The 22295-nt window shown below is 40.4% G+C and overlaps 1 protein-coding gene across 1 annotated transcript; it reads left to right on the plus strand.

Annotated features, from left to right (window-relative positions):
* The first annotated feature begins 15573 nt into the window (after positions 1 to 15573).
* LOC308073265 (uncharacterized protein) lies at positions 15574 to 19724 on the plus strand. The gene is made up of 3 exons (XM_080412144.1): positions 15574 to 15830; positions 16815 to 17627; positions 19321 to 19724. The coding sequence occupies exons 1-3, from the start codon at positions 15656 to 15658 to the stop codon at positions 19599 to 19601; spliced, it is 1269 nt and encodes a 422-aa protein (XP_080268270.1). The 5' UTR covers positions 15574 to 15655; the 3' UTR covers positions 19602 to 19724.
* The last annotated feature ends 2571 nt before the right edge of the window (positions 19725 to 22295 follow it).

Consider the following 22295-nt stretch of genomic DNA (forward strand, 5'->3'; position numbering starts at 1 on the left):
GGTTAGTTAGGACAGTAATGATGTAATTTACTGACTCAGATGCCCTACACATAAATCTATACATTTTGAAGATTGCGTAGCACAGCAGAGCAGGTGGGTACCCCAACACTAACAAACATCTGGCTTGCACTGGAGCTTCTTGGAGCTCTCAGCAGCAGCCGCATACAGTCATTATAAGCCACGTGAGTCGTCTGATGCTGCCTTGTTTGTAGCGACACCACAGGTGGGCAGTATACAGAGGTGTACAGAAAGATTTAAAGAGTGAAATCTTCACCGGTACTGAGCACATGCTAAATCTGCCACACAGCATGTTCCCTTGTGCATACAGCTTCCGACGCTGTCTATATATGTCCTTGTCATCAGAGAGGTCATTTGAGATTATATGGCCCAAATATTTAATCTCACAGCAGACACAAAGGGCAGTGCTGGAGAGATAGAAGTCAGGAAAGTGTTTATCTTCCGTGCTTCGGAAAATCATCATCATCATCATCATACTGTGAGCATGTACTCAGAAGCTGTTGAAGACCAGCACTTGTTACGGATTAAGATGACCAAGTCATCCGCATACATAAATTGATTAATTAGCGAATTGCCAACCCTACACCCTGTATCACATGCGTTTAAATCAAAGATAAATCATCCACATAAACATGAAAGAGAAAAGGAAACAAAATGTCCTCCTGGCGGACCCCATTGTGTGCGTGTGTGTGTGTGTGTGTGTGTGTGTGTGTGTGTGGGGGTGTGTGTGTGTGTGTGTGTGTGTGTGTGTGTGTGTGTGTGTGTGTGTGTGTGTGTGTGTGTGTGTGTGTGTGTGTGTGTGTGTGTGTGTGTGTGTGTGTCTTAACCTATGTGGTGACATTCTAATTAACAGCCAGCCGTGTCGATCGCTCAATGTCACTAATGCACATTTCCTACCCCCTGCCCATGACCAGCACACGCATAGGTTAGTGTGTAAAAAGCTCCTCACCAGGAGAGAGGATGTTTTAGGGTGCGACTGTTTTATTCATAATACTAGAAAAAGTGCTCCTCGGAGCACAGGTCTCCGCCAGGTCAGATAGGTTATTGTGGCCTCCTGGTGGCGCTATAATAGGCCAATGTGAAAAGGGTGCCATTTCTTATTAGGCCTTGCATGGCAATAGGACACTGCATTCATGATTTGAGGCATTTTGTTCAAAAAAATAGTTTTGCTAAATTAGACCTGCTGGTGGCGCTATAACAGGCCAATGTTAAAAGGGTAGCATGTGTTCCTCAACATAGTGTGAATGTGCGTGCAAAGTTTGACCGCAATCGGACGCTGCGTTCATGATTTGTGGCATTTTGTTCAAAACAAGCCACTACTGCAAACTTTAGATGTGAATCTTAGCCAATCAGGATGGAATATGAAAAATGAAACAGATCCGGCTTGATCACATGACTATAGAGATCATGTGTACCGATTTGCGTGAAATTTGGATAAAATCGGAAGGAGTAATATAAAGAAATATGTTTTACATAAGTCGGCCTCCTGGTGGCGCTATAAAAGGCAGAAGTGAAAAATGCAGGGCAAAGGTTTTTCCTTGACCTCTAGGGAGTGCACATACAGAGTTTTACACAGATCGGTGCAGTTATAGGTAAAAGCACAAAGGGGCCTGTTTTAGCGCCACCATGAGGTTGATTTGAAAATTTCCAAGTGGCATTTCTTCCTCGGCCTAATGGGAATGTGCGTGCAAAATGTCATGGAAATTGCATGCTGTGTTCATGATTTGAGGCATTTTGTTCAAAACGGAGCACTCCTACAAACTTTGGAAGCCATTTTTAGCCAATCAAGATGGAATATGAAAAATCTGAAAGACATGTTTTGTTTAATGACTATAGAGATACTGTGTACCGATTTGCATGATTTTTGGGCAAAATCTGTCGAAGTACTGTCAAAAAATATGTTTTGCACAAAGCGTCCTCCTGGTGGCGCTATAACAGGCCTATGTGAAAAATGTGGGGCAGAGGTTCTGCTCTGGCATCCAGGGAGTGTGTGTGCACAGTTTGGCTGCGATCAAGCCAACGGTGCCGGAGATTAGCTGTACACAGAATGACACACAGACGGACGGACGGACGGACGGACGGACGGACGGACGGACGGTAAAACATACTCTCTCGCCATGCCTTTCGGCCTGGCAGAGACAATAAACACTGGCGTTGAAACAGATTTGTATATTTGAATCATGTTGGTTTCAGAAAGGAGATTCCATCTGTAAATTGTGGCAAAGGTTTAACGGTTTAAAGTGAAGCATTGTTTTGGGTTATGTTATCATGCCAGGTGTGCTACTGCAGGGGTTCCCAAACTTTTTCAGCTGAGACCTAAAAGAAAAAGCCCTATATAATAGTGAAAGTAGCCGATCTACAAGTTTACAACACATTTCTCATGGAATTACGGTGGCTTATAATGACTGTATGCAAAATAACATTTTGGGAAATCTTTTGAAAGGAGAAGGGAGGTCGTAGATTTTTTTTTATGAAACTCAAGAAAAGGAGAAGGGGAAGGAGAGGAGGGGGAGAGCGCTGGAAAAGAGTCAAGATAAACAGCCGAGGAAATCCAAGTAAGTAAAGAAAAAGGAGTTGACAACGAAAGGGGAGGACAGGAGATTGGGCAATGGGGAGGCTAAGGATGCTGAGAAGAGAAGGAAACAGTCGAGAAAAAAAAACAAAAAACTGGGGCTTCAGAAGAGAGACGAAGAGGGTGAAAAACTGTTGTAAATGGCTCCATCATCGGTACAGAGCCATTGATTTGGTTGCTTCTGCTCTCCCTAGGGGGGATTTTTATTGGGCGATTCCCTAAGGGCAGGCACACACGCACGCAGAGAGACGCTCCGGGGGGGGGGGGGGGGGGTGTCACAATTCCCCCTGTCACAATTCTCTGGAGGCGTCCACACACACACACACACACACACACACACACACACACACACACACACACACACACACACACACACACACACACACACACACACACACACACACACACACACACACACACACACACACACACACACACACACACATTCGAACATTCTCTGACCACTCTCTCTCTTTCCACATAAGCAGAAGTATGTAGTATTGCCAGTGCAGCCAGACAATAAGAAAACAGCCAGTTACAAAGTGCCGACAGTAGATGGTAGAACATTGTTACATACAGTATTAGTTGACATAATTGTCAGACACAGCAGACATCAATCATGTATAAAGGAAACAACGCCTCCTCCAATGCCTCCAAATTGAGTGGCTTCCTATTATAGCTGATAATAGCTGATACTGAGCAGTACCTTACTAACTGTCCCTCCTTTTGGAGAGGCCGGCCATTTGAAAGCCCCTCACAACCAACTTGTGCATGTGCCCCTACCAAATATAAAAACTAAAATTTAGATGGTCTGTGTGACCTGGCGTAGGGGTCACCAGGTGCAACATAAAAATGGACTCCCTCCTTCCCAGTCCCCAAACAACCAGTCAACACCAGTTTAAAATCCAACATACAGTGGTTTAAAGGTTTCATGACATTCAGTTTTACAACACATTAAAAGTCTTGGTCATGGTCCTTCAAACGAGTATAAACAGTTTTAACTGAAAATTCCACTCCAGTTAGCCATTACAGGTGTTTTTCGCTCACATTTCTAAAGCCTTTTTAACTGCAATGAAAAAAATAATCTTTGCCTGCGGGTGTCGCTGTTGAGGGATTTTGCCTGTCAATCATCGCCTCTGCTCCGCCCCCCCCCCCAAGGAAAGGATAGGGGAGGGGAGAGGAGGAGAGTGGGCGGGATTAATGGCCTGTGACTTCACTCTCCAAGGGGAAATCACAGATTACTTTTCAGCCTAATTATTCAGAAAACCCCAGACCACAGAAAATACACTGAATGTTCAAAGTTCAGTTTTTTGGGGTGTAATTGAGGTCATAAAACCCCCCAAAAAACATAAAAAAATATAAAAAGTGAAAATGAATGTCATAGAACTTTTAATGTCTAATTTGAACAGACAGGTAAATTACCTCAAGGTGGGCCCTTGGACATAAAATACTAATACAAAAAACTATCCTATGCTCACCTTTAAACAAAACAAAAGTACATATCTTATCTTACCTACTCTACAGAAACACACAAACTAATAATAAAAAAAAAGAAAGGCCACCCCTACCTTACCAAGGCTGTACACTAAACCACATTAACAGAAATCTAAAACACAAACATGAAGACACCACAGACTGATGTGGTAGAAGGTTGGCTAGGAGGAAGATATCAGAGGACCAGTGACATCCAGTTTTATAGTTGAGCCTACTCACAGGAGCCAATCACCAGCACAGCAGGCTCCACCTCGTAGCCAACCACTCACTAGCCTGAGGCTACGAGCTCAATCCATGGTCTTGAAGGGCGGACCCAAACACAGCCGCCTGGATTTGTGCGTGGCTTCCTATTGCTTCACCAATCTATGTCCCCGCCTCCCCTCCCCTCCCCCCTCGGCCTGTGCACGGAGCACGCTGGCGTCACCAAATTTAGAGCGACGCCCCTCTGCACTCTGATTGGTAAGGAGATAACAAGGTCCAAGACCATCGTTCCTGCATCGCTCCCCCAGGCTTTTTTTCTTTTGTAACAAAAAAAAAAGCCTGGGTTTCCGAGGCTAACCACTCACAGACCCACTCACATACAGTACCAGCTGGTACTCAATCACTCAATCAGGACCACTCAATCACCCATACAACAATGAGGGGAGAAAGACAATACACAGGGCAACACCACACAGGAAAATACACATATCATAACTGTCTGCTCCAGCAGTTGATATTTTAGCACTTTGGTTAGAAAGGCTTCCTCTAAGCTGTAATCAAAAGTACAAGCGACCTCGAGACATCAGCTGTGTTAGCTGTAATGTTAGAGAACACTCATCATTACACAGGCTAAACATGCTTGGCTTCGAGGTAGAATGATTATTATCAGTATCCAAAAAATGACCAAAAAATTGATGAGATATCTTTTGATATAACATTTCTGTAATGCCTACATATGTAGAGACCTCTGTATACATGGTCATTTAAGATGTGACTTCAGCTATTTGTTCATGACCATGATGTATGATGTAATGATGTAAACTAGATTATTTAAAGGAGTAGTTCACCCCCCAAATAACTTTTTTTCTATTGATTACTCACCCCATGGAGCCTTGAATTCATGGATATTTTTTTGTTTTTGTCGCATTCCTTCCTTTATTATTTGATTATAATACATTTAGCCCCATTGATTCCGGTAGGAGACACAAATGCATTTGTGTCTCCTACCGGAATCAATGGGGACACATTTATTATAATCAAATTATTGGCTTAGGAATGTGACAAAAACAAAAAAATATCTATGAATTCAAGGCTCCAGATGGTCAGTAATCAATAGAAAAAAAGTTATTTTGGGGGTGAACTACCCCTTTAAGAGAGATTAAGTTTAGATGGTAAAACCTGCAATTTAAAAAATAATCATGCAGTGCGTCGTGCGTGCCATTGGAATTTCTGACCGCCTGCCTACACTCCACAACTGATGCCTTCTATAAAATCTGGGACCCATATTTGCAATATATTGGCCCACAATTAGCTGACACATTAACAACAGGGTTCCTTAACAGAAGTGATACCGCTAACCTTGACTGGTAAGACTAAACTTGTGTGTGTGTGTGCGTGCGTGCGTGCGTGTTACTCTTTACTCCATTTGAAAAAATGTGAGTGAGTCATGTGACAGCCAGTGACCTTGCAGGGCAAACACAGCTGAAAGGAGAACACAGTGTTCACAACCACAACTCTGTCTACACTCTGCTCTATCTTTTCTTTTTAATAATACACTCTCCTGATTCTTTTGTTAGTTTTTTGGTTAGCTAGTTTTGTGTTGTGTTGTGTTGTGTTGTGGGGTGTCTTGACCCACTTCCGTGTATTCAATTATCTTTGTTCAGAAACAGTTCAATAAGGGTCATGGTAGCCTACAACACATGAGCATGAAGAATGTTGGCCATGCAAGGTCCATGGTCGCGGACCGCGGGGTCTAACATGGCTGTTTACCTGAATGTAGTGAATTACAAAGTGTTGAAACACATTGCTGTGGCCCTGGACTTCCATTTCCCCTGAACAGAATCCAATTAGCTTTCCTTAAAAGCCTTTTGTCTTACCAAGTCAAAAGAAGGGCAGTAACCTGACAGTTTCAAATGCAGTATATAATTCAAAGGTTGCTGCTTAATATCCCTGGGGTGGGGACCGTGGGGCAGTACATTTGCTGATGGAGAGTCTCTTACAGTATACCGTCTTTGTTGGGTGGAAACCTCATATGTCTGTTAATAAAACTGTTCCTTTTCAGGATTCAAATTCAAAAATCGCAAAAGTAGCAGATCTACAAGCTCAAGATGTGTCGCTTCGCACCACATTTCGAGCTTGTGGATCTGCTATTTTTTATGCTTTTGTGTGACGCTGTAGTATCATCAAGTAGGGTATTCATTTACGAAAAAACACAAAAAGTTAAAATATGGAGATAAGAGGTTTTTGCAGCAACGATATCACTCTGTCTCTAAAATCATTGCCAATGTGCTCTTAACACAGCACTTAACCTCTAACTACATGAGCGCATAATGTTACAAGGCTGTGAGTGAATTGGTTGAAATAAATTATTTTTGTCACGCTCTCCTAGATAAATAAAATAAAGATACAAAAGAAAAAGGACCATATACAGTTATCAGATTTCTCCAGTTGGCAACAATGACAGAATCAATATAATGTTGTCTTCCACTGTGAAATGTCTGAAACGTATTGTTGGGAGTAACTGTAAGGCCTTTTGGTGCTGACGATAAATCCAATGACCTTGGAAAACAAACAGACTAGCCAGATAAGATCCGGTTTCTGTGCTTTTAGTCTGCACATTTATTTCCTTCTATATTTTTTTATCATGTGCAGCTTTACATATTAACTTTTTTACAGCTTGTAGTGTAAGTGTGAATGAGGAGGATATAGTAGGAAAAGTGGAAGCCCACAATATAATATTTTTTTGTGACTCAAACTTTATTTATTCTTTATATTCATGTTATCATACTGCGTGCGGCTGTGGTTCACCAAAAATAATAACATTATAGTATTATCGAGTGACACCGCTATACACTGAAATATAAATGAAGCCACTGAGCCAAAGTGGAGGTGGGATTTGTGTCTGATGAATGGAATTTGATAAGGGAAACACAATGTTAAAACTTCCCTGTGAATGTTTGAACGAGATTTGGACAGGAGACGACCATTAGGTCTGAGGTACAGCAAAAGTTTGTTGCTACCGGCCTTTCGGCCTGGCGGAGACAGAAAAGAGGGGGCCTAATAGACCCCTGGGGGACTCAGGTCAATGAAGTAGACAGGGTTTAAAGCTGCACTATGTAACTTCCCTCTTCTACCCCAGATTTGAACCCGGTTTCCTGCGCAAGTGCTGACACATTTTACCATTGAGTTAATAGAGCCTGCCTGCTTGCTCAGGGGATAAATTGAATCTTGACCATCAGTTCAAAATTTGTGTCAGATCCTGTGTCTAGGTGAGACATGACCTTTGACTCGATCTAAATGTCTCAATAGAAGAGCAGGGAGACAAAATACAACCTCCCCAATTAGATAAGTTATATTGTATTAACATACTCTACCATTCAGATTGGACAACAATCCATTTTATTAATGCCGCTTTAAGTGGATAAACTTGTCAGTGAAACTCTTTGACATGTCAAAGTTGCGGTGTGTCATTGCAGGTCTGTGGATCTTCTATTTCTGAACTATTTTTTAAATCTTTGAAAATGTCCACCTATAATGACATGCTCAAAATAGGGACACCAGGTGGAAAGTGTTTAGATCTGTCTGTGGTATTTTTTTTAAGTTAACCAATGAAAAGTATTATAATTACATTGGATCCATTGGCACACACAGGCTCTTCCATTTCCTGAAAAAATAAAGTTGCAGTGTGTTGTGAATTTAGTACACCCTCGATGTGGTCCTAAGAGTTTTCCTCTAGTTAAAGGTGTTTAGTGATTATTCAGTTGAGTGGCGAGCTCAGAGAACAGTATGATACATATAGATAGAAAGTACATATATACCTGTAATATAGTATGGTCCACATTACGTGGCCAGAAGATATGAGCTGTAACAGATAAAAAGGAACAAAAGGGAATATATTAATATAAGTACACAATAAAACAACAAGATTAGTTGTCCTTCCAACAGTTGCTTCTTGTATCATTGTTGGTCAAATAGTATCTGATAAAGCAGTGACAATGGCGTCACAAGTATATCTAATTGATATGCTTGTGTGGATAAGAATGAATCAGTACAAACAGATAAAGGTTATGCATGTCAAGCTTAAAATGTATCATAAAACAGTGACAAGATTATGTAGAAAAGGGGGTGATGCATTTTCAATTGCTGAAAGGACACATTTTTATTTCCTTTCCCTCAATTCTCCCTTTCTGACACTTTATAACTCTTTCTTTTTCCCTGGATGAAAACATCAAGCACAGATTACTTTCTATTTTCCTGATAACCGTTTTTTTATTACACCAATTCTGAACCAATTCTAGCGAGCACATTTCCTGCTTTAAGATTGCAGTTCTAAATCACACTTGTTTCAATAAGTTAGTCAAAATAATCTATTTGTATTTCCGTAAATGTCCTATTATCCCCACTGACTTCTCCTTGCATAATTGTTTGATTAGCATTCAGAGGTTTAGCATTTGGAGCAGTGGATGCCAAAGAGCGAGTCATAGCAAGAAGAGTGACAATAAGAGGAGGATAAGGAAGAGGAAGAGCAAGGAGAGCCATAATCTCAGGCCACTTTCTTTGCCTACGTGATCAACCACGTTCTAACAATGAGAGAGGCTGGGCAGAGAGAACAACCAAACTTGAGCAGGTTCATAGTAGCATCTATTGTCTGGAAATGAGAATGGGTAAGAAATCTACACCTATTACAATATTGTAGTATTGCAGATATTATTTTACTTTAATTGTATCCTTTGCATAACTGAAAGATTACCAACACATTTTGGTAGGTTATGTCTTCTGTCTCATGAACAGGAAAACAAAATCACCAAACACGTATACCCCTTCTGCAAGCTATGGAAATGCATTGGCAGAAAGAGCTGTAGAAGCTTTTCAAGGTTGGGTTCCCCATGATAGCCGATATTTCCCCAGCTGCTTGGCCAGGTAGATCATTGCCTGCAATGCTGAAGTTGTGCCCAGACTCAAACGGAAGACAGGGTGCAGAGTGCTAACCTCAGTAGTCATGAAGTGCTTTGAGAGTCTAGTATCTGCTCCTCTCTCCCCAACAGCCTGGACCCACTGCAGTTTGCCTATCATCCCAACAGATCCTCGAATGGCCCTGCCTCCCAGGTTCTGCATGCCACCCTCTCCCAACTAGACAACTACAAGGATAAGAATAGCTGCTGTAAGCCTACTCCCTATACACCCATGACTTGATATGTCAAGCTTGCTGACCACACAGTGGTGGTGGGCATGATCTCAAATGATGACAAGAGGGCCTACCTGGACTCACAGTGGAGCCAGAAAAACTGCCTCTTTTTGAATGTCAGAAAAACCAAATAGATGATTGTGGACTTCTGCAAAAAACGGATTAGATCTTATATGCCCCTCTGAATCAATAGGGCACCAGTGGAGAGGGTGAGCAGCTTCAAATATACCTCTGTGTGCACATCACCGAGGACCTAGCCTTGGAAACCCATGCCCATTTTTTTGTTACAAAAGAAAAAAAGCCTGGGGGAGCCATGCAGGAACATGGTCTTAGGACCTTGTTATCTCCTAACCAATCAGAGTGCAGAGGGGCGTCGCTCTAAATTTGGTGACGTCAGCGTGCTCCGTGCACAGGCCGGGGGGGGGAGGGGAGGCGGGGACATAGATTGGTGAAGCAATAGGAAGCCCCGCACGAATCCGTGCGGCTGAGTTTGGATCCGCCCTTAAAGACCATCGATTGGGCTCGTTCTCTCAGTCTACCGAGGACCTGACCTGGAGAATTTATACTCAGTCTGTGGCAAAGAAGGCGAGACAACACTTATACCACCTCAGGCAGTTGTGTGTGTCACATAAAGTTCTGCTACCATGCATCACTGTATGGTATGAAAATAGCCATCCCTGGATTCTGTGACCACAGGGAGCTCCGTCCCTGCTGGACATTTACGACAGTAGGTGATTGACTGAGTAGGACAAAAAGGATTACAAAGGACAGGCACCACCCTGGAAACAGACCGTTATTGGACACGAGTCCAGAGATCATTAGTATCGTCAGTATTAATTTGTGTGAGTTTTGGACAAAGTCTGTTGGAGGAAAAATGCTAAATGGTGGAAAATGTATGTATGGTCATGGCCTATGTGAAGAGTTCTTCATGCATGAACCAAGGAATCCAGAGAAAAAGGAATTTATGACCCACGGTTCAACTTTACACCAAAATGTAAAGTGGGCTGGTTACAGCTCTCTTACTAGAGAACTGTTAAAGCTGCCAAAATGGCGTTGATCTCCAATTTAGTCTAAAAAAAAACCCTGCCACAAACCTCAGGTTCTTTTAAATATTTTTTTATTCTTATATTAATCCTTGTGACGTTCCTCCTGTTGTCCTATAGTCCACCGTCTGTGATCTCAGGTCAGTGCCTACGTTCACAGCCCCGAGATCCTGCTCCTTCCCTGCTATCATTGATCATCTTGAGCCTTTATCTCTCTCCTCACCCTCAGATGTAGTCTGAAGGTTTTGCCCCATCTCAGGATATGTCCCAGATGCTTTTAAACATGCTGTGGTGCATCCTTTAATCAAAAACAAAGATTTGATCCATCAATCCTCTAATTTTAGGCCTATTTTTCAGCTACCATTCCTGTCAAGGTCTTGGAGAAAGTAGTGTATTCCCAGTTGCAGTCGGTTCTAATTAAACATGGCCTTCGTGAAAAGTTTCAGTCTGACTTCAAACAAAGCCATAGTACTGAAACTGCTCTTTTGAGACAACTTAATTTTAAACCACTGATTCTGGCAGTCCAGCTGTTTTGATGTTCCTAAATCTCACAGCAGACTTTGACACTGCAGATTATATGATCCTGGTATGGCTTGAACATCATGTTGGCAGTACTACCGCCCTAACCTTGTTTCAGTCTTATCTGGTAGATACTGTTGTAGGTGCTTCTCTTTTCAACTAGGGGAATGTTTGTCATCTGTGACACCTCTTACCTGTGGGGTTGCCTCAAGGCTAAATTTTGGCCTACCTTCTTTTTGCATACATACAATCTTTTTTATAGATAGTGGGTGGCTTTTTGATTGATGTAGTTTATTTAGTAAGACATGAGAATAGTACATGACAGTACATAACAGTACATGGAAGTACAAATTCACAATACAAGGTCTACTAAACTGGAACTCTCATTAAGCACGCAGCTTGTTTAAGATGAGAACCCCATGCACACAAATCATGATGACATAAGAGGCAGACAGATATACACACTACTATACAGAATGTCATACAATCAGCTTTCAGGTTACTGGTATGAAGAGAGAAAAAAATATATATATACAAAAGAGGAAAATGAAGGAGGGGGGGGTAGGGGGGGTAGGTTAAGACTTAGACAGGGGCCATTTTCGAATTGCAGCCTCCTGAAGGTGTATATTTATGGCAGTTTTGAAAGTGAGTAGGGTTTTACACTCCTTTACTCCTTTTGGTAGGGCATTCCACATTTTTGATGAATAGCATGAGAACGAGTTCATTCCCTTAGTTGAGCCAAATCTGGGTTGAACATGATTTGTGGAGCTGCCTCTGGTGTTATGATCATGGACTTCATTAACATTTTGGAAGTATTTTGACAAATACAGGGGGATCCCAATGTTGTGGTGTATCTTGAAGAGCCGGCCCATAGCAAGTTGCTGTACTCTGTCCTCAACCCTAAGCCATCCAATCCTAGCAAAATGAGCAGGGGTTAGATGGGTTTTGTGATTGAGGCCAAGAAGTAGCCTTACAAGTTTGTCTGAGTTGAACTGAACAGGATTCGGGGATAAAGAACTGAGCTGAGTGTGTCTGGTTGGCTGGGGATAAGCTCTGGGATTTGGGAGGTGAGGTGAGCTGGCAGGCAGGGAGACCGAGTAGCAGTGTTTCCCACATAGAGCCCGCAACCCATTTTTGTCTTGTGGGTACTGAGTAAATGTAAATGTTTTTGCCTTTCCCCCCCAAAAAAATAAATAATAATAATTAATTAGTAATTCAAACATTATTCAACAAAATGAAATGAAAATGAAAATAGGGCTTACGTGGTTAATTCATAATGTATTTTTGTAAGTTTGGGTTCCGAGGACTAAGACACCAAATTTCTCTTTGGGTCTCGAGCTGACAAAGTTTGGGAACCGCCGCTGGAGAGTATTATGAACTAAATATATAACAATATATAATAATGAACTTTATTTATTGAGCACTTATCGAAACAAAGTTACAAAGTGCTTTACTTAAAAGGGAGCAGAACAAAAACATGACAATGTGTGCAAAAAGTGCAGTGTGAAATAAAACCATTAAGAGAATCAACAATAAAAGGTAAACTAAATTATGGAAAGGCCCTTTGATAAAAAATAAATAAGCAAGATTTACAACAGTAACCACACTCCTTGTCGAACCTCAATCAGGCTCACAAGAAGAACCCTTAATGGGGGGAAAAAAAGAGTAAGAAACCTTGGGAAGGCTCACAAAAGTTGTCCCTCAGGCAGACATCTGCTGCAAGAAAACATTAGAGGGGCTTCAAGCATTGGTAGAAACAAAGAAATGGATTATAAGAGAAAAATGTTTGTGTATTTTATGCTTTGCTCAATTAATTTAACTTAGCCCGGATTGCATTTGATTCCCTGCCAGTCAGCAAGCTAGTCTTAAAAGGATGGAGTTCTATGACAAGGCTTTCACTTCTTATCACTTCAAATTAATTGCTCCATTTGCATTTCACCAATGACAGTATTTCAATATTGTGCCTCTGTTATGTCAACAAAGTTCAATTTTAAACCGATCAATCTCATGGGAACAGGTAGCCTACAAAAAATAGAAAAGTTTCTGTGTAAATCTGGTGAATAAGGCACAGGTGTCTGTGTATATTAATTAGCTCAGTCATTAATATGTAGAAAGACAGAGGAAGGCCAAGTTATTCCAACTAATTACCATATTATCTTCCACAGTCTTCTCTTATTGTTTCCTCAAATTGTCTCTAGTTTATTTTCTCCCCCTGACACTCCCTCACTCTCTTTTTTTGTATACCGCTCTTTCTTTGTACCTCAATGCTCTTCTCTCTTAATCTTTCTATAACCTTTATAGGAGGCAGGGGGAAGATAAATACAGATAGTGGCAAATGCTTGCCTTCACCCTCTGTGGTGTAATCATCACTGCCCAGAGGGAGAGCTCTGGCTCTCCAATATCTCCCTTTATAAACTCATCATGGGCCACTAGATGTCCAGATATTTCCAGAATGCCACTGTGTCACCACACCAATACAGTATAGTTACTGAAGGATACAGTTATTTCCATTGTTGTGTGTGCACCTGATTTTCCAGCCTACTGCAAAGGCATTCTTCCGGGTTAGCACCTCTTACACTTACAGCCTAACAAAGACACCTGCATCTTGCCAGTAAAACAATAAGATTGTTTTGACAACAGCTAGTTTTTCTTTTTGTTTAAGAAGTTTGTAATTGTTTAAAAACCGAGACAGAGAGAGAGAGAGAGAGAGAGAGAGAGAGAGAGAGAGAGAGAGAGAGAGAGAGAGAGAGAGAGAGAGAGAGAGAGAGAGAGAGAGAGACAGAGACAGAGACAGAGAGAAAGAGATTCAACTCTGGTGGCATGGAGGCATGTGTCATGATAACATGACATATGAGGTTTACATGTCATCACTGGTCTGCTTTCTGTTCTCTCTGTGTGTGTGTGTGTGTGTGTGTGTGTGTGTGTGTGTGTGTGTGTGTGTGTGTGTGTGTGTGTGTGTGTGTGTGTGTGTGTGTGTGTGTGTGTGTGTGTGTGTGTGTGTGTGTGTGTGTGTGTGTGTGTGTGTGTGTGTGTGTGTGTGTGTGTGTGTGTGCGCGTGTTGCGGGCCCCTCATTGGTATGTCACCTTCTGTCCTTAATACCAAAACAATGGATGTGTCAGAAGCCCCATTTCTGAACCAACAGTTCCATATATGGCTGAAAAAATATTCTTTAAAGAACTCATGAGTACATTAGGAAGGGAACTGTGTTATTATCATTATGTGCCTCTAAGATAAGAGTAGCACCCAGTGGTTGAAAAGGTACGTTTTTTTTACTTGAGTAAAAGTACCAAAAGTATAAGTAGTCATGCAGTATGTCCCATTTCACAAGTTTGTCATGTATAGAAATCTTTTGAAAATAGCAGATCTACAAGATCTTACAATGCTAGTAGAGCTAGTAGATCTGTTATTTTCAAATAGCCAAAGTGTGTATAGGGTAGAAGTGGTTAATGTATGTTTTGTAATAATCTTCAAAATCTTCAAAATAACCAGTAACTAAAGTCTTCAAATAATTGTAGTGGAGTAAAAAGTACAATATTTGTCTCTGAGATGTAGTGGAGTAGAAGTAAGAGTATTGAAAATTGGAAATACTCCAGTAAAGTAAAAAATACCTCAAAATTGTACTTAAGTACAGTAGGCCAGTGGTTCTCAACCTGTGGGTCGGGACCCCCAGGGGGGTCCCCACATGATTTTGAGGGGGGTCCCAGATGACAGTGAAGTGACAATTTAAGAACTTTTAAGACCTTTTTAATACCTCAAAAGAAAGAAAAGAATAAGTCTGAATAGCTTTTGGTTCATGTAGGCCTAGACTAGAGTGTTTTTTTTATTTTTTTCAACAAACCAGTACAGGCTATGAAAATGGCATACTGCTGCCATCTTCTGGACAAAAAGTATCATGAGTAAAAGTATCAAATGCAAGAGAGGAAATGTAATCAAATATATATATATCAATAATATATATCCATCAAATGAATATATAGTCACACACACACACACACACACACACACACACACACACACACACACACACACACACACACACACACACACACACACACACACACACACACACACACACACACACACACACACACATACAGTTACATACATACATACATACATACATACAAACATACACGCAAGGACGCAAGGACACAGTGCTACGTGACTTCCCATGGCCACTGTGTTGTCCGATAGACTGTTTAGTGCTGGCTTGTCTTGATCGTGATTCTTATCATTTATCAAATAAATAATTGTAATTAAAAAAATATATATATACATTTTTACTATTTTTAGTTAAAGCTCTAAAATCATGACCGTCATTTGCGATCAATTATTTACTTACTTACTTCCGGGCTTGTGTCGGGTGTCGACCAGAAGATGGCAGCAAAACCTTAAAATCTCTCTATCTCGCTAATAGAGCGGTAGAAGAAGTCTTCCCCATTGTTTACTTCTTCAAGTTTGTTTCCCCCTGTCTGTGATTATGGTGTGTGATAGTCTGTGTCTGTGATGGTCAGACAGTGATGCTCTGAGAGTGAGGAGCGTTGTGGTGGAACTGGACATCTTCTTTCACCTACTGTACTGAGTAGTACTGTCTGTACACTAGTACAGTACAGTGTACAGTGATGACGTCCAGGTCCCAATCTGACAGACTCAAAGCGTTGGTCAACGAGCGGTTGAAGGAGGCTGCTGAGGAGATATTTGGTCTCTTTGAAAGAGCTCTAGTTGACTATGAGGAAGAAGTGTCCCGTTCTAAACGGGAGATTGAACGCCAACGCAAGCTGCTGGCTGGAGGGAGAGGTAAAAGAAAAGTGTATTCTGTCCTTTTAAAACGAAAAGAGGTTTTTGTGTCACCAATTAAAATCAGATGCGTTCTGATTCTGAACAGTCGCGTTGTGTTTATACGTTAGCTTCGAATTCAATGGTCACCAGTAGTCCCCCAACAAAGTATTTATTATTCATCTATTTGGGAGGGTCAAGCCTGAGCTTGATATCTACATGCTCATTTGAAGCATTGTAAGCTTGTAGATCTGCTGCTATTTTTTTTTTTTGCGATACTACACCATAATGACAGGTAAGCATCAGGGATGCTAAATGGCTGCTATAGTATTAGGTTTGAGTGGATCACACAATAATGTTGCTTATTGTCTAACCTTACTTACATGTGAACCTCTTAATATCAGTAAGTATAATTTGATTCCCAGTCAAAATCTGATCTCCTTTTATAAAAGTTGAACCAAAAGGTTCAGTTGTCATTAAAACAATAGATAGATAGATAGATAGATAGATAGATACTTTATTAATCCAGAAGGAACTTTGTTCTGTTCAACAGCTCCAGTTGCCATACATTCATACAGATTTGTCAGTAAAAAAAAGAGCATGGTGAATATATAAAAGAACATTACATCAGTAGAAATAGAATGCAGTGAAAAACTATAAGTTATAAGAAGTAAAACATTCATTGTACGCTGTACAGTCAGGCCAGAAGTTTTCACACTTTTTTGTGACCAAGGCACACCAAAAGTCAAGTCAAAACCTTCCAGGCACATCTGTATTCATATCTGTGCAAATACTGCCTCTGACATGTTATCATGGTATAAACCTTTATTTAGATTTACTAATGCCAAATAAAAAGATTAACCACTTGAGTCCTAGTTCATAATGAATTAAAAAAGAATCGCCTACGCCTATGTCATGCTCCAGAATTAGGTGTGAAAATTAAAACAATTAATTATATTGTGTGTAATTCAAAGCTAAATTTCTCTACTTTGTTATACTTTCCAGCCCCCCCTCTGCTTCCTGTTAGTGAAGAGGAGGTTCTCCCCGAGTGGCAGCTCTGCATGCAGGAGAGGACATCCTGTGTGGACCAGAAGGATCCAGGACCTCCACAGATTAAAGAGGAACTCTGGACCAGTCAGGCAGAAGAGCATCTTCAAGAGTCAGGGAATGTTGATGCCAAAGACTCCATGTTCAATATCATTTATGTGCAAAGAAGTGACCATGATGAAGATGGAAGACAGTCCCCACCTCTATGTCAAAGTGAACAAAATGCAGAATGTGACCCTACACCTAGCACCTCAACTGACCAGATCAAAACGGAGCCCGATGGAGAAGGCTGCAGAGAATCAGAACCAACCAGTGACTGTCCATCCTTCTCCTCGCGTCGTTCTGTTGTAGAGAGTGAAGACAGTGGCAGTGATGAAGATTGGAGCAATAAGACATGTTTGAAAACAAAGAAACCACAGCAACTAGGAGATTTGGTAAAGAAACCATACAGTTGCAGTGTCTGCAACAAAACCTTTGGGTTCAGATCCATACTGTCACGTCACATGAAGACCCACACTGGAGAGAAACCATACAGTTGCAGCACTTGTGGGAAACGGTTTATTCAGAGGTCCTATTTGCAGACTCATGTTAATTCACACTCAGGACAGAAACCCCATACATGTAGCTTGTGTGGCAGAGGATTCACACAAGTTGGAAATATGAATGCCCATATGAGGATCCACACGGGTGAAAAACCCCACAGTTGCACTGATTGTGGTAAAGGTTTCAGGGAGAAGGCAGATCTCATCAAGCACACTATTATTCACACAGGTGAGAAACCATACCGTTGCACTGTTTGTCATATGAAATTCAGTGCTCAGTCTAATCTGACACGCCACACGAAAACTCACTCGGGAGAGAGACCATACAGTTGCGGTGTTTGTGGTAAGCGATTCATTCGGCGTTCACATCTAAATATTCACATGAAGAGCCATGCTGGAGAGAAACTTTAGTGTTGCCTGATTCAAAAAATCGGAACATATTGAATAATCAATTCTTGATCAGTGGACATATCATTGCGCATCGTGATTTGCACAGGAAGAGTGTAATTGCAATATACAACACAAAGACCTGCTTCCCTGTTTTGTCAACATGGACTGATGGATGTCAGACCTCTGTGTGTAGTTCCATCATAGTTGTTTTTTTTAGCACTGAAGCAAAAGTCATCATTAAATGAAATAAGTTCCTCATGGAGTCCACCATTATGCGTGTTGCTATGCAGCTTGTGATTTGTCAGTATTAGTTGACTTGGTTGCCTCATTTCTGCTGTTCAATTTGACTAAGGTGCCATTCTTGTATAGATTTTGGAATGGCACCTTTTCCCCATGAGTCTGTTTAAATAATTACAGCTTCCCACAATCATGCATCGATTTATGTGTAGTTTCTCCAAAACAATTGGCAATTTGATTTAATCCTTGGCTAAATGAAAGAAGACTGTAGTATTTATTGATAAGCTCTGATCTGACCCTTCTTTTATCAGTACTTTCCAACTATGTTCATTACCAGAAGTGCAATAAAAGTAAAAAGCCAATAATGTTCAACACACAAACATGAAGAAAAGCGATGTTTCAATCTCCTCTGTAGAGACTGCGGACAGAGCAGATTGAAATATCGCTTCTCTTCATGTTTGTGTGTTGAATATGTGTATTGATAAATTATTGGCTTTTTACTTTTCTTATCTACAGCTGCTATTTTGTACACAAGCCTGCTAGGTTTGGCTAGTAGAGAATTGTTACAAACAAGTCAAATTGAGCACATTCTTGTATACTTTTAGCTGCTGTCTGAGCCATACCAGCCCCTCCTCCCTGTACAATAGTTACATTTGTTGTATCGAGACGTGTTCCCCCCCAAACATAGTAATTTCATTTAACGTCAATAGTCCTATACAGAATAGTGGTATTGTGCATAGCTTTTTCTGAAATAAAGTAATAAGGAGTCAATATTGCTGTAGCCTAGTTGTTTCAGCATTCTACTCTTATGTATATGACTATAAAATGAAATGACTAGCCTATGGTTGGGGGTGAACCGATCTTGACAGGGGAACACATCTCGATAAAACACTGTCCTGCAGGCAGTGAATGCCATCAGCAGCAGAGAGGAGGACAGGACAGCAGGAATGACTGATGTGTTCTTCACTCAGGAATATATTTATATTTTTTATTGACATTTATAGTAACTGCTGTTGTAAACATAATTGTTGCTGTTTTAGAAACATTTAGTTATGTTTAAAATCCAAATAAATTATATTCCTGTTCTGAATTTATATATATATATTTTAAATATACTTTTTAAAAGCAAATATGTAGTAATGAAAAATAACTCATAAGAGTGTTGATAAAGAGCAGATAATGAGTTTTAGGAGTAGTACTATCAATACAATCGTAATGATACCCATCCCTATTTCTGTCAAATTATGAAAAAGCAGTAGGCTGAAGGTCAGTTTTGTTTTGTTTTTTGCATTAAGGTATGCGATATCTGCAGAAGAATGCTGACACAGGTGTCCTGGAACGTGGCCTAAAGAACAAGTGGAGGTGGCAGTGGCTAGAAGAGACAGATTCACAAGGGCAGAGATATGATGTGTGGTTAGCAAAGGTAGACATCCCAGGTATGGCCTGGTGTAAGCTTTGTAATAGGAACATTGTGTATGCACAGAACGGCAAGAAGGTCTTTGCCAGGCATACTGGAGACCACCACCACAAAGAGATGGTCAACCAACCACAGCACACACAAACTCTGCCGTCCTAAAGGTTTACAGGATTAAAATGTAATTAATTGAATTGATTATGCATCCTTGCTATAGAAGCAGCAAAAACCTTGGACACCAGCATAAATAAAAGAAGTTTGGTCAAAAATATTTGGAGGTGTATACTTATCCATCTGCTATACTAGACACCTGACAGTGTGAAATCTCTCTAATTATTGCACCAATCTTTTATCTGAATCTGAGCGCCACAGTGTCCTTTCGTTCACCTAAAGTCTTCTGGTCCCTTTGGTTGCATTTGCACACTCAAGCGTTACAAATGTATAAATTAACATTGAGCATTGAGGATTTTACTATCGTTAAGAAACCGACTTTGATACATTCTTTGGATTGTAGGTGTAAGTCAAACCATTTTTTATTTTATTTTTTACTTCAATAGAGCTCAATAGAGGTCTGTCTGTCCAAGATTTCCATACAACAAACCGAGTTCTGTGAGCAGCTGTTTATTTGTTCCTGTCACTTCCTTATTCAAAAGTTTAACTGTTAAATCAATATAAATCAATAGGAACAGGCATGCACATGCAATTTAGGAACATTTGGCATTCATCTTCCTCTGGTACACCTGTGGCATGTGCAAAAATGTAGGGATGCTTCATGCAACCTATACAGTTTTTTTGTATGCTGTTTTCAACAAAATTAAGAAGAATTAAGAAATGTTTTGTGGATGAGGCCCAATAATTATATGGTAGAATATTACAAAATTGTAATACATCTAACATATCCATGCCAAGTCAAAAGTTTTGCTCATCTTATCTTTACAAGGAGTTAAGAGCTTAGAGCCTTTCTGTGGCTTTGGTGACTACTTGAAACCTGTCAGTTACGGTTTAGGTTGGTATTTAGACATCCATTTGTGGAGAATGTCAGTAATTTGGAAATACGTAAATGTTTCATTGCTATGTAATGCATTTTTCCCCCCTAAATGACCTACGGTCCTTACTTTGCTTCATGTGTTTGATACTGTGGTTACCAATGTTTTTGGTAACCACATAGTCATTAACCATAGTCATTAACCAGTCACTCAGCACCATAGTCAGCACCATAGTCAGTACCACAGTCATTAATCATAGTCAGTACTACAGTCATATATCAAAGTCAGCACCACAGTCATTAACTATAGTCAGCACCAGGGCAGGAATTTCAGGGAGGCCACGAAAGCCATGGCTGTCGTTGCCCCTCAGTTTGGTCTTCTGCCCCTCAAAATAAATGGCATGCCCTGAGGCCACAGTGGCCTTAATGCCCCAGCTGACTGTATCAATTTATCCTCTGTCTCTTTCTTGTCAATATGTAGACACCAGTGTCTTTGATTGGTGCAGGGCTGAGCATGGATCAGATTGTAAATACCATAATTTATTTATTTCACTGCAGATAGTCTACATATTAGATTTAATCCTTAACCATTAAATTCAATTAATTATTTCAATGGACTAAAATCTTGTTTTATTTGATGGCCTTCCTGCCCTGGCATTTGGGCTTTGTTGCCCTCAAAAAATGGACAACTCCTTGACCCCACCTTCTTCTGTCCATACAATTCTTCCACCTCTTCCCTTTGTTCTTCCTCAGAGGAGACGTGTGTGTGCTGTTCTGTGTAACAAAAGAAAGGGGAGCTGACATCATGTCTCAATCATGTCAGTATCGTGTCAGTATAATGTCAGTATCTTGTCAGTATCATGTCAGTATCAAGGCCCTGACATCCCTGTGACAGGGCTGGTAACATGTTACCATCGTAACATTGTAACATGTTACCATGGCAACATGGCAGGGCCTGTGACAGGGCTATAACAGCCCTGCCATTCAGTGCTGTGAGAGAGACTTGATGTGACATGGCCTGACATCCAAATACAATTCTACTTATAATCTTTCAAAATAATCACATACTAGTAGTAGCTAGTAGCTTATTGTCATCAGCAATTATTACCATCAGCACCCAGTACTTACCGCATGACTTAATCTGATATTTAGAAATCGATTACATTTTAAGTGGATGTGGTAAGGAACCCAGCCCGTCCAAAATCACATACTAACATACAGTATGCCAAATTACTTTTTATTATGTCCAAAGTGACTACTGCTTAGTAGAAAATAGCGTACATAGTATGTATGTTAGTTTGTGGTTTTGGATGCAACCATGGTCTTCTTGCCAAATATACAAAATGGCTCTTGAATGGTGGTTACACCTTGACAATTGGCAGTTGACTTTACTGACATTATTCCCCAAATGAATTATTATATTCAGAGCTTTGGTGATCCATTTCTTTCAATGGCTATTAAATAGTTCTAATGTAAGATCATGCCCAACTAGTTGATTTGACTAGTGTTTTATTGAGATTCAGGTTAATTATTGGACACAAAGTTTTTCTGTTACACCAATTGTCCTTTTTTTTTAAATATCATTCCTCCAAATATTTATCAATATTGAATTAAATTTGACATTTTAGACCAGGTCCTAAACAAGAATTAAGTATGCAAGTGACTTAGGTTTAGTTTATTTTCAAATGTTATCTCTATGAACTACTAAACCATATGGACACAACACAACACATTGTGAGATTGTACATCTGCTACTTTAGGCCAATGCTCACCCAGAATATGGATGCTGGGGTTCAAGTGGTTATACTATACAAAAACTGTACATGTAATGTGAGATTATACTGTACTTTTTCTGGGCGTCCCTTTTTTCG

The sequence above is a fragment of the Gymnoscopelus braueri genome (assembly GCF_963280865.1).
Source record: "Gymnoscopelus braueri genome assembly, chromosome: 1".
NCBI lineage: Eukaryota > Metazoa > Chordata > Actinopteri > Myctophiformes > Myctophidae > Gymnoscopelus > Gymnoscopelus braueri.

Bases quoted from the DNA above. Each gene is read 5' to 3' on its own strand.
- LOC308073265 (XM_080412144.1), top strand. From the start codon at position 15,656: ATGACGTCCAGGTCCCAATCTGACAGACTCAAAGCGTTGGTCAACGAG. The intron at 15,831-16,814 runs GTAAAAGAAAAG...TATACTTTCCAG, and splicing joins GCTGCTGGCTGGAGGGAGAG to CCCCCCCTCTGCTTCCTGTT. The intron at 17,628-19,320 runs GTGAGAAACCAT...TTTTGCATTAAG, and splicing joins GCACACTATTATTCACACAG to GTATGCGATATCTGCAGAAG.